Below are 12015 nucleotides of genomic sequence, written 5' to 3' on the forward strand. Positions count from 1 at the left end.
AATAGTGCAAAAAAAATTTTATTCTTAAGCATTCAAAAATGAACAGCATAGGACCTTCTGAAAAAGGGATATTTACATAACAGTTACTTCTATTTACAGTTTAACACAGTGGCTTTTCTCCTTATACCATAAGGTACGCGCTTCACAGCCTTTTGCTTCCTATCCGGAATAGGAAGCAATTTATTGTTTTGGAAGACACCCTGTTCAAGGATGGAAGAAACTGTACCTTTCTTTGAAGGTGGCTCTTCCACAGTAGGCTTATCTTCATCAGTACTGCGCTTTCTTCCCACTTCCAACTCAGTTTTCTCTTGTTTCAGTGCTTTAACTGAAAGCACTGAAAATTGGCTGCTTTCAGTTCCTTTATTAGTGTTCTCTTCTGCCGGTTCTGCTTTAATGGTAGTTAAATGGTAGGTAGTCTTTTCCTGTATTGATATAAGATCAGTTACATTGAAGCTTAACAAAAGGAGCACTTAAGTCTCAGTAATCTTCTGTAGGCAAATATTTACACAAAACCATACAGCTAAAATATTTACCCGGTGACTCTATAGACATCAGTTACAAATCTCAATAGCAGACAGAACAAGTACGCCTTCAGATAATGACAAGTGCAATACTCGGTAGAGTATACAAGGGAAAGCAAGAGCCTAGCAGGTTACAAAGTAAAAGACTTGCACACAATCAAGAGTTTACCAGTTTATCAAAGAATTTCCTGTTTCCAAGAAGTCAACAAAATTACAAACATGGTCAAAGAGCAAATGGTCAGCTCTCATACAAGTTCATCACATTACACTTCTGCTAAGCTGCTAAAATCACTTTCATCGTGACAGATATAATCCAACCTTAAAGCTTAGTCAGCTCTGTCACGCATATTTTAGATTGTGTCCTTGACCACAAGTGAAGCTTCCTTACTTACAAGATGACGATTGTTAAGCCATGCTGGCACTGCCAAGGACTGATTATTCATCTTTAGTAACTTATGAAAAGAAAAGCCTCAGAAGTGTTCAGGCCACACAATCTCACAGATAGAGTTGGAGCCTTGTTCTTGGAAGAAGTAATAGGTGAGGACATGACTACTCATCACAGTCAGCTTTAACACCATGGAAATACTAAGTTGCAGTGATGCAGACAGTCAAAGACTAAGAAGGGTCAAGTTGCTAAGCTTACAAGGTTAGAGATCTGAGTGACAGAATTAACTATAAATGTTTTCAGAGCTACTTCAGGCTACCAAACATCAAAAAATGAACAAAAACCACCAGAAGTGGTATGCACACATACTTAATCAAGCTAGTCTTCACATATTCAGTAGCTCACAGTACATTAGTCAGGATAAAGTTTTATGGACTGCATAGAACGTGGAGATATCCTGACCATTCATACTCGTACTTCCAACTCTACTCAACATACTTTTACTGTTGCTTTTCCTCTGATGTAGGAGTGTGAGGCAGGAGTTAGTGGAACACGCTGATATTTTTGTTGTTTGTGTTAACAACAACTACCTTCAGATAAATTTGAATTGTTTACAATTTCAAGCGAGTACCAGCTACATACAGAAAATCAGTTTTCCAAAAATGTGTTGATTACAAGCATAGAATTAGTGTTTTTCTTTTTTTGTATAAGGATACGGAGATGTGTAAAACTCACATAATCTTTTACTTTTTCTTCTAAATGAGATTTTAAGTCTTGTAGCTCTGTAATAATGTCATCTTTCTGCACCTTGATTGAGATTGGAAATAAAAAATAAAAAAAAATCAGTCATCAGTTTCTAATGGAGTGTTAAGTAGCTGAATTACACAATGCATTAAAGGCAAATTCAGTTAAGCTAAGCTCGGTAAGAAATCTATTAATTGAGCCTACTGGAATAGCATTTTAAGCTACCACAAGTTGGTATTAATTAATTAATTAATTAAAACAATTTTACACAACATCTTGATAAAGTTACCTCAGTTGCTTCTTTAAGTTGCTCAACAGACTCATCCAATTTAATCATCTGCATTTCAAAGTCTGTAACACACAGAAAAGGTTGTATTACATAAGTAGCCAATAGATAGTTTATTAAGTAATCAATTTTTCCAGATATTCTAATGTTTAGGTAGCTTTTGAACAGATTAATTAATTTGCATGTGGTCTTCACTTATTGGGAGTGATTCAAAAGTTTTCTATATTTCTTGGAACGAAAACATTGCATCAACAAGACATAAAGAAGAGTAGAGATTACAATATAAAAGTAAAAATCAAGATATAGACATTTAGCCCCATACTTACGAAAGCGTAAAGCTGCTAGTTGCAGTTTAAAGGAGAGGGGGAAAAAAAGAAAAGAAATAACCAAAAACCGTGGAATTGCTGAACCTGAATATACACAAGGAACAAACTATCACTTATCTACAGGCTATGGTTCCAAAGGTAGAACATCTCCTCTAATTCCTACTCAAACTGGTTATTTCTCTTTTAGATTAATGAACTATTTCTGTCTTCTACCTTTCACATCGCATAACTCACCTTTGTTCTTCTGCATCAGCTCTTCTTCAGTTTTAAGCAGTTTGGTGTTTTTCTCTGTTAGCTCTTCTTTGGTCTCCATCAGTTCAAAGTTAGTTTTCTCCAGCTGCTTTTCAAACCAGCCAATATCTTCCTTCGGGTCCCCCAGGGATACAATGGAACTATGTGCTGCCTCAGCTTGCTCTTTAATATCCATGACATCATAATGCACAGAATCAAGAATGCCCTCAGGATCAACACAGGTGTCAGGCACTATGCTATGTTCTCCACCCTGAAACGTAATTTATAATCAGTTAAAACTGGTGAATAGCTGACTACATAATAGCTGTTATTTCTACACATAGTCTGGATAGCCACTATGAAGACAGCCATACAAGAAGTTTTTAATTTCAGCTTCAAAACCCACCTCACAAATTCACATACAACATGACATTTCATTAGTTCCTCTTTCATGATGCTCCAAAAATATTGGACCATGTTTAAGCTAGCCTATTTTTCCTATGAAGTTATAGGAATGTATAATAGATTGAAAGCATGGTTAGCAACGCTTATTTGGTATTTGCATGCAGCTCCAGAGGGAGCAACTAATGCAACTAATGCAACCAATAGTACGGATATGGTGGTTTTTGAGCATGCTTTTCCTTTTTTCTTTGCATCTTTTAAGCAGTCTTCGACTGACCAGTTGTCCCAGTGGACCACACTGTCAATCGTATTAATCTCCCTGAATTTGCTGTTGGTTATTGTAGTGATCTCACTCGGTATCTGGATTTATAACCTCAGGAGGAAGTCTTCCTTAGAGTCAGAGAATACTGAGTGGTAGGGAGTGTGGAGAAACTTTGGAGAGACTTTTAGAGGACAGACAGCTTTAGTGTCATGGAGCTTTACTCCTGAACACTTAAAGAATCCTGAGAGTTTGACTGCATATTTGAGACAGGAATGTTGTGGCTCAGGCAGATCTAAGGAGGCACAAATGACTTGGGGCCTAGCTAATGCTTATCGGGCCTTATTCAATACCATTCCTGAGAGGGAAGATTTTGAGGTTGAGAGAGAGAGTCTCAGGGCCGAGAATGAGAGTATCCAATCCAAACTCGACACTCTCCAGTCCGAGCATAACGTCCTCCGGTTTGGGTACAACACTCTTCAGTCCAACTACGACAGCCTCCAGACTGAGTTGGGTGCTGTCCAGTTCGAGCGGAACGCTCTCCAAGACCAGCTATGTGCCCTCCGGGGTGAGCTGAATGTATTTAACCAACTACCAGGGTCACATGTAGTCCAATTTGACCAGCCATTGGGGGCACATGTAGTCCAATTTGGCCAGCCACTGGGGGCGCATGTAGTCCAATTTGACTAGCCACCGGGGGCACATGTAGTTCAATCTGACCAGCCACCGGGAGCACATGTAGTCCGATTGGACCAACCATCGGGGACACCAGATACAATGTTGGTTGCCCCTGTAAGAGGGCGAAAGACAAAACAAGTTTCAACTCAGTTAGAGAAAATGCAGAAGGAGTTAGAAGAGCGGAGGGAGTTAGGAGAGCAGGACTCAGGAGAGCAAGGGGACTCAGGAGAGCAGGGGGACTCAGGAGAGCAGGGGGAGTCAGAGGACCAGAAGAAGTTAGAGGAGCAGAGGATGTTAGAGCAGTATAAGAAGATGTTAGAGGAGCAGAAGAAGTTTCAGGAGCAGATGAAGTCGGAGGAGCAGAGGATGTTTGAGGGGAATAAGAAGATGTTAGAGGAGCAGAAGAATTTAGAGGAGCAGAGGAAGTTAGGAGAGAGGAAAAAGAAGGAGGGTTACCTGGAGGAAATAACACAAGGGTCGGGGTCAGAGCCTGAAGAGGAGCCAAAAGCAAGATTTTCTTTACGAGAATTTCTCGAGTCCAAACTTATAGATGGGGCAGCCTCATCAACACCCAAGGCCAACCCCCGGGACTTTGGAGTCGAGCATACAGAGGGTCTGAGGAGTGCTACACTCCAACTGAGAAGGAGATCTTAGCCATGTATGAGGGGGTTTGGGCTGCTTCTGAAGTAGTTGGGACAGATGTTGCGCTCCTTCTAGCACCTCGCTTGCCTGTGGCCCCCCTGTCACGGACACAGGTAGATTTTTGTTTAAACCGAGACAACTACCCAGAATGCAGCATAAGGAAATTTTTGCCTAGAACTCTGGAGGACTATTTTTAACTCAGAAAGGTCAGAGATAGAAAGTTCACACTGATTTCTGGGTCACCAGCCTCACCGTACATCAGCATTTTTGGTTTTTAAATGATACATAAAGTTCTCAATGGCACTGCTCTAGTCGGTAGTTCTTTCCCTTTCCGTGCAGCTTGCTCTGTGCATGGCTTGTGAACCGCTATTCAGGCCAGACAGCTGCAGCCCCAAAGACCTGCCATAAATGTACAAATTCTACCAGGATAATGTCTTGGTAGTGGAGAAACAGGATGCGCAGTCATATGGCTCTCACACATACCTTGTACAACCAGCTTGGCTCTGGACTGGGCATCACCAATGTCACAGGTGTACACGTCACTGTCACTTTTCTCCAGATTTTTTATGCTCAGCTGCAGGTCTCGTCCTTTCTGTGCCCTCTTGTATTTCCTGGCAGGCCTGAGCTCAGCAATGCCTTTCCTCCATATGACGAAGGATGCGGCTTTCTCGCTCTGACATGTAAAAAGTGCACTTCCACTTTCTTCAATTTTCACATCTGAAAGTTCCTTGATAAAGTAATTAGGTTTTTCTGGAAGGAAAAAAAAAAGGATGAGGGTGTAGGACAAAGGGATTTGTTACCACAACAAGTCCCAAGCATACAGAGGTGTCCTGAATCTCCTTTGCCCTCATTTCAGAATATCACATAGAGATGCAAAGAGTCTAAGAAGACCACAGAGTCCACCCATTTACATAGGTTTGATAATTCCAGTAGATATCTGGAAAGTTCAATACCATTATACATGCGCTGGTAGGATCTCATCTGATCAACTGCATATAGTTTTGATTACACATATTCAATAGAGACTAATTCAGATTGCCATCTTTTCTTGGCTCACTAACACCCAAGATCATAGAACCATAGGATGATCACAGAATCATAGAGTGGCCTGAGTAGAAAAGGACCTCAAAGAGCATCTAGTTTCAAACCCCCTCCAAGGGGTCACCAACCACCAGACCAGGCTGCCCAGATCGACATCACACTGGAGAATCTGTTGTATTAGGCGAAATACGGGGATGTTATCGGGCTGTGACGTGACAGGCCCTTCCCCATATTCTGGAAGAATCTTGCTACGTGTAACACAGTAGGCGTAGACGAAGTGGACGTAGGTCATATAAGGTCGTGTGTGCTTCAATAAATCGCCATTTTACCACGCTACCACCTTGGTGTCACTTGGTAATTGGTCTAACTACTGCTTCAGTTGGAGGCGAGAGATCGCAAAGCCATTAACGATCATAAAGCCTTCAAATGGTGACCGCCGACGTGATTCGTCACGATTAGGCGTGATTAGGGACTTTTGGAGCAAGGTAGTTGTCTGCTAAACGGCAGCAGGATCCCACTGCGGTAGCGAATCCTCTCGTCGCGGAGTAGTGGAAGCCCAGGGTCGAAGAGGAGTGGCCATCACTCTTCGACAGGTGGGAGAGCGAGCTCGGAATCCCGGAATCTCGGAATCTCGGGGACCCCCAGGAACCTTCGGGGAAGCGCCAGGGAGCGGCCAGGAAAACTACGTTCGGCCGGGGCGACATGGAAGCCGTTATCAAGGTAATTCTTCACGCTTGCAAACTTCACTGTGGGAAACAGGCTCCTTCCAAAAAGGAGGTAACAGCAGTTCTTTCGCTGCTGGAAAAGGAAGGGCTTTTAACAAACCCGTCTGATTTATACAATCCTGGCAGATGGGATGGAATTACGGCCGCACTATCTCAAAGGTCGCTGGCCACTCGAAAAGTATCAGAATTCAAAGTATGGGGACTTATCTTGGAGGCGCTGAAAGCAGCACGGGAGGAGAAGCTAGCAAACCAACGTGCTAGAGAAATTCTGGGTTTGGAGACGGGGGGAGGCCGGGGGGGGAGTCTTGACTCTCTTACAGATTCAGTGCAAGGCAAGATGGCGCCGGCTCCCCCGAACACACCTGTTCCTTCGCCTGAGACGGACATTCCAGAAGGCAGCCCTGAACAGGAGGACACCCCGCCTCCGCCCCCCTATCCTAACTCCTCGTATCCTTCATTGGACGCCTACAGGGATGAAGGGGGAGGGAAGCCCCTCGAGGAATGCGATGTTGCTACTGTACCTGATAAGAACAAGGACAAGGGAGAGAGAAAGGGGGGAGGCATGGTGGTGCCACCAGAGCTGAAAGGAGGAGGTGTGGTCCCACCAGAGCTGAAAGGGGGAGGTGTGGTGTCACCGGGGAAAAGTGTAAGGATGGGTGATACTTCTTTGCTGTCAGGTCCCGCCTGTTGCTGTGCGTATGCCCAGAAAGGGGGGGATCGTGCCAACCCATGTGATAGTGAAGGTGAATGTGGGTGTGATGATTTCATGTGGCCCGCCCAAGGGGCTGGCCAAGCCGCCCAAGGGGCTGGTCAAGCCGCCCAAGGTGCCGCCCAAGGTGCCACCCAGGGGGGATGTGGTCCTGCGTGGGCCGCCCAAGGTGCCGCCCAAGGGGGATGTGGCCCCACGGCACCCGTACCGTGGAGCCCACCCACTTTCACTGATTGGGCCCAGACAAGGGAGGACCTCCAGACAGCCGACCCGGAAACAACAGCTTTTGCCCTCCCGATAATAGTGAAACAGGATGGTCCGGCTTGGACCCCTCTGGATTCCAAGGCGATTACTCGCCTTGCAGAGTTAGTTAAGAACAAGGGCTTGCGTTCTCCGGTAACTATGTCAGCAATTGAGGCTCTCATGGCCTCGAGTCTCCTGCCGTACGATGTGGTCAGTCTCATGAGAGTGATTCTTGAGCCCGTGCAGTACACGCTGTGGTATGATGAATGGAATAGATTGCTTCAGGCTGTTGTCGCTGAGGCAGCTCGTGATAACAATCATCCGGCTAATGCGCATACAGGTCAGGGCCGTGGAGCTAGGGTTGAAAGAACTACTCTCTTGCGCCTTCAGGGACTAGCAGATGGTATGGTGGGGTCCCCGGAGGGTCAAGCAAGAGGGCTGAGAGCGGGGGAGTTAGCTGCGCTTACAAAGGCAGCCCTTCAGGCGCTGCGGACAGTGGCTAAAGTTGCAGAGCCTGTGCTCCCGTGGTCCGACATCAAACAGGAGCCTTCTGAGTCATTTTCTGATTTTGCAAATCGCTTGATTCGTGCCATTGAAGGGTCTGACCTCCCGAGGGGAGTCCAGCCTTTGGTTGTGATAGACTGTCTCAAGCAAAAGTCGCTCCCGGACGTTCAGCAGATAATTAGGGCAGCTCCTGGAACTTTGAACACCCCAGGGGAGATTATCAAATATGTGCTAGATCATCAGAAAAATACTCCCTCCAATAATGATGGCTTGGCAACTGCCGTGCAGGGAATGGCTGCCGAAGTCAGCTCTGCGATTAAATCTGCAGTGATGGTGGCAGCTCGCACCGGGGATGAGAAGGGAAAAGGTCCGTGTTTCAAGTGTGGGCAGCATGGTCATTTTAAAGCACAATGCCCCAAGAAAGCTGGGCAGAGCAAGCCGCAAGGAAAACGTTGTCAGTTGTGCAATGGGGTTGGACATGTTGCGCGTCACTGTCGAAAATTTGAGGTTTCGCCGCAGGGAAACTGGAACGGGAGGGTGCCAGCGGCCCAGGGCCCCTTCCCGCTTCATTAAAATGGGCCAAGCGTGTTGACCACACGGTGGCGCTGACCATGGATCTAGGTGATAGGCCATTGGTGAGGGTCATGATGACGTTGGACCCTGGAGTGCCTACACTAGGTCCTAGGACGGTGTACCTTACAGCTTTGTTGGACTCTGGTGCAGATGTTACTGTTATTGCAGAGCGCGATTGGCCATTCCAGTGGCCAAAGGTTGCAACATCAAAGGTCCTGATAGGGGTGGGGGGTGAAATGACCACCTCTGTGTCGGATGCGGAGGTGGGAATTTCAATCATCAATCGAGATGGCTCAATAGAAAAAACTGTTTTCATCACCCCCAATATAGCTCCGATCAGGGGATCTCTGCTAGGCAGAGATCTTCTTCTTCTCATTGGGTTACGGCTGACAAATTTATCCTAAGGGCCACTGTCCACCACTTGGCGCTGCAGCATGCGATTCTGCTGCGTTGGAAACAGGATACATCTCCTGTTTGGGTGGATCAGTGGCCCATTCCTGCTAAAAAATTGGCAGCGCTCATACAGCTTGTTTCCAGAGAACTTGCACTAGGCCATATAGAGTCATCGCTTAGCAATTGGAACACGCCCATCTTTGTCATTCAGAAGGCCTCTGGATCGTTTCGGCTGCTCCACGATCTCCGAGCAGTCAATTCACAGATCATCCCCTTTGGTCCTGTCCAGCAAGGGGGACCTTTGTTGTCAGCAGTCCCACAGGGATGGCCTCTGATGGTCATTGATCTAAAGGATTGTTTCTTCTCTATCCCATTGGCTAAACAAGATAGGGAAGCCTTTGCATTCACAGTTCTGGTTGTAAATAATCGAGAGCCAGCTCAGAGGTACCAGTGGAAGGTTCTTCCGCAAGGTATGGTCTGTTCACCTACGATCTGTCAACTTGTGGTCAGCAGAGTCATAGAACCAGTGAGAAAGGCACTGCCAGGATGCCAAATCGCCCATTACATGGATGATTTGCTGCTTGTTGCACCTGATGATGCTCAGTTGAAAACGTTGGAGGGGCAGATCGTCCGCACCCTCATCTCTGCAGGGTTTGTGATCTCTCAGGAAAAGATCCAGAGAGAACCAGGGATTGAATTCCTGGGCTATAAATTTGGATCTTCCACAGTAATCCCGGAGGGGCTGGAGATTAAGCCTCAAATTACAAACTTATGGGATGTGCAGAAGTTGGTGGGGGCACTGCAATGGGTGAGGAATGCCATTGGCATCCCTCCGCGCCTCATGAAACCTTTCTATGATCAACTGAAGGGATCAGTCCCACAAGAGGAGAGGCATTGGAATCCAGAGATGGAGTCAGCCTGGCAGGAGATACTGTCAGCCTGCTCCACCAATGCCCTTGCCAGGTGGGAACCTGATCGCCCGTTGGAGGCTGCGGTCACTAGGTGCCAGCATGGTTCAGCTGCAGTGATTGGGCATGCTTTGAACTCTCGGCCACGCCCACTGTCATGGTTATTTTCTGCTCAGCCGGTGAGAGCATTTACCACATGGCTAGAACAGCTGTCATATTTGCTGCGAAAGGCTCGCCTCACTGCGATCAGAGCTTTCGGGAAGGACTTGGAAGTCATCTATTTACCAGGAGCTTTTCGAAATGTGCAACCTCTGCCAGATGAGGTGTCATTGGCTGTTTATGACTTCAGCGGAAAGTTTTGCTATTCAGACTCACTGCCAATTTTTGAACTGGCAAAACCCCTCCAGATATCATTGCGACACAGGGTCCTGGACACCCCTGTGAACGGTCCTACAGTCTTCACTGATGCTTCGTCATCAACGGGCCAGGGGGTGGCTGTGTGGCAAACAGTTGAGGGTGGCTGGAGTTACAAGATGATAACAGACAAGACAGCAAGTGTTCAGATGCTCGAGGCTAGGGCTATGGCAGTGGCACTACATCTTTGGCCCACGAAGCCTTGCAATGCTGTCACGGATTCTGTGTTCGTGGCAAAAATGCTGCTACGGATGGGAAAGGAAGGGCAACCGAGTACAGCAGCTGCAGCCCTGTTAGAGGATGCTTTAGCTATCAGGGTTGCACCCGTTGCCATCCTTCATGTTCGTAGCCACTCTGAGGTGCCAGGTTTCTTTACAGCAGGAAACGACATGGCTGATCGGATAGCAGGGAACCAGGTGTGCACTTTGCAGGAAGCTCGTGATCTTCATTCAGCACTTCACATAGGGGCCAAGGCACTGGCTCGAGCCTGTTCTATCCCGATTACAGTCGCTAGGGAGGTAGTGCAAACCTGCCCTCACTGTAATTCTGCGCCAGCTTTAGGAGCGGGGGTTAATCCTCGTGGTCTCGCTCCATTAGACGTCTGGCAAACAGACTTCACAATGGAACCACGGATGGCCCCACGACAGTGGCTGGCTGTGACTATTGACACGTCCTCTACTGTCATTGTAGCCACACAACATGGTCGTGTCAGTTCTACAGCAGCACAACACCATTGGGCCACGGCTATAGCAGTTTTGGGAATGCCGCGCCACATAAAAACAGACAATGGTTCTTGCTTTATTTCGCGTTCGTCCAAAGATTGGTTAGCTCGCTGGAATATCACACACACCACAGGCATTCCGGGAAATTCGCAGGGCCAAGCTATCGTCGAAAGGGCTAACCGCCTCCTCAAGGAAAAGATTCGTGTCCTTGGGGAGGGGGAAGGCTATTCGGGAAAGATCCCAGTATCACAACAAGGGGAAATCTTGGCCCGCGCACTGTATGCACTAAATCACTTTGAGCGAGGAGAAAATTCCAGGACCCCCACCCAGAAACATTGGCGGCCAAGAATCATTGAAGAAGGCCCGCCAGTAAAGATCAAGGTGGATAATGGGTCCTGGGAGTCGGGATGGTCCATACTAGTCTGGGGAAGGGGGTACGCAGCAGTAAAATGCAAAGGCACAGGAGACATACGTTGGGTGCCATCGAGAAAAATTAAGCCAGAGGTTGGTGGCGAAAAAGAAAATGTCAGGGAAATAACAAGAGCTGAGTATCCTCTTCCAGGACCTCTTGATCGGCCGCCCAAGGAATCCTGAATTGGTGGAGCGCAGAAGAAGATCTTTCATCTGGATACCGAAGAAATTCTTGAGACTCAAGAACCCAAAGGACCCAGAGAAACAACCCCTGCTGCCAACGAGAGACACCATTTTGATGCTGCTATGTCTTTTGTCTTTATGTTGGTCGCCGGTGGGGGGTGTTCACTTGATCCAACAACCTGGGAATCTGTGGGTTACTTGGGCGAAACAAACAGGCAGGACGGATTTCTGTCTTAGCCTGCAATCAACCACCTCGCCATTTCAAACATGTTTAATTGGGATTCCTATATGGGGGAACTCCTCTGAGTTTCAGGGATACGTAAGATCATATAATCCCATACAAGATCCATGCAGAGAATTCTGTGCACTAACAGCTGTTAACATCACACGCAGAGATTTAGGGAATGACACTGTAATCCTTGTGAAACAAGGTCCGTGAAACAAGCTAACATGACTTCTACACTGCTGAGTGAGCTACTTGAAGACACTGACAGTATTAGACATGCTATGCTTCAAAACAGAGCAGCAATTGATTTCTTGCTTCTCGCACAGGGTCATGGTTGTAAAGACTTTGATGGGATGTGTTGTTTTAACTTGAGTGATCATAGTAAGTCGTTGCACGAGAAGCAGGAGGTGAAGAGGCTGAAGAAGAGGAGGAAGGTGCTAAGGAAGAATCAGAAGAAGGCAAAGAAGGTGAGGAGGAAGAAGGAGAAGA

At 46.7% G+C, this 12015-nt stretch overlaps 3 protein-coding genes across 3 annotated transcripts in view; 2 read left to right on the forward strand and 1 right to left on the reverse strand.

Moving 5' to 3' along the window:
- Nucleotides 1-12015, forward strand: part of LOC146757493 (uncharacterized) — a gene marked incomplete at its 5' end in the record, with an annotated part of 360734 nt that overhangs the window by 152463 nt on the left and 196256 nt on the right. The window lies entirely within an intron of this gene.
- Nucleotides 90-3892, reverse strand: LOC146757501 (uncharacterized). Its single transcript, XM_085520656.1, has 4 exons — nucleotides 3875-3892; nucleotides 2497-2764; nucleotides 1940-2001; nucleotides 90-422 (listed from the first exon to the last, which is right to left on the reverse strand). Exons 1-4 carry the CDS (start codon nucleotides 3890-3892, stop codon nucleotides 90-92), a joined length of 681 nt encoding a protein of 226 aa, XP_085376782.1.
- LOC146757502 (uncharacterized) lies at nucleotides 5920-9039 on the forward strand. Its single transcript, XM_085520715.1, is given in 3 exon segments — nucleotides 5920-7064; nucleotides 7119-8284; nucleotides 8287-9039. Coding segments are annotated over 3 exon segments (2400 nt in total). The 5' UTR covers nucleotides 5920-6217; the 3' UTR covers nucleotides 8674-9039.

This window comes from Coturnix japonica, chromosome 20, assembly GCF_054131305.1.
Source record: "Coturnix japonica strain WE chromosome 20, WE-NBRP24, whole genome shotgun sequence".
NCBI classification, from domain to species: domain Eukaryota; kingdom Metazoa; phylum Chordata; class Aves; order Galliformes; family Phasianidae; genus Coturnix; species Coturnix japonica.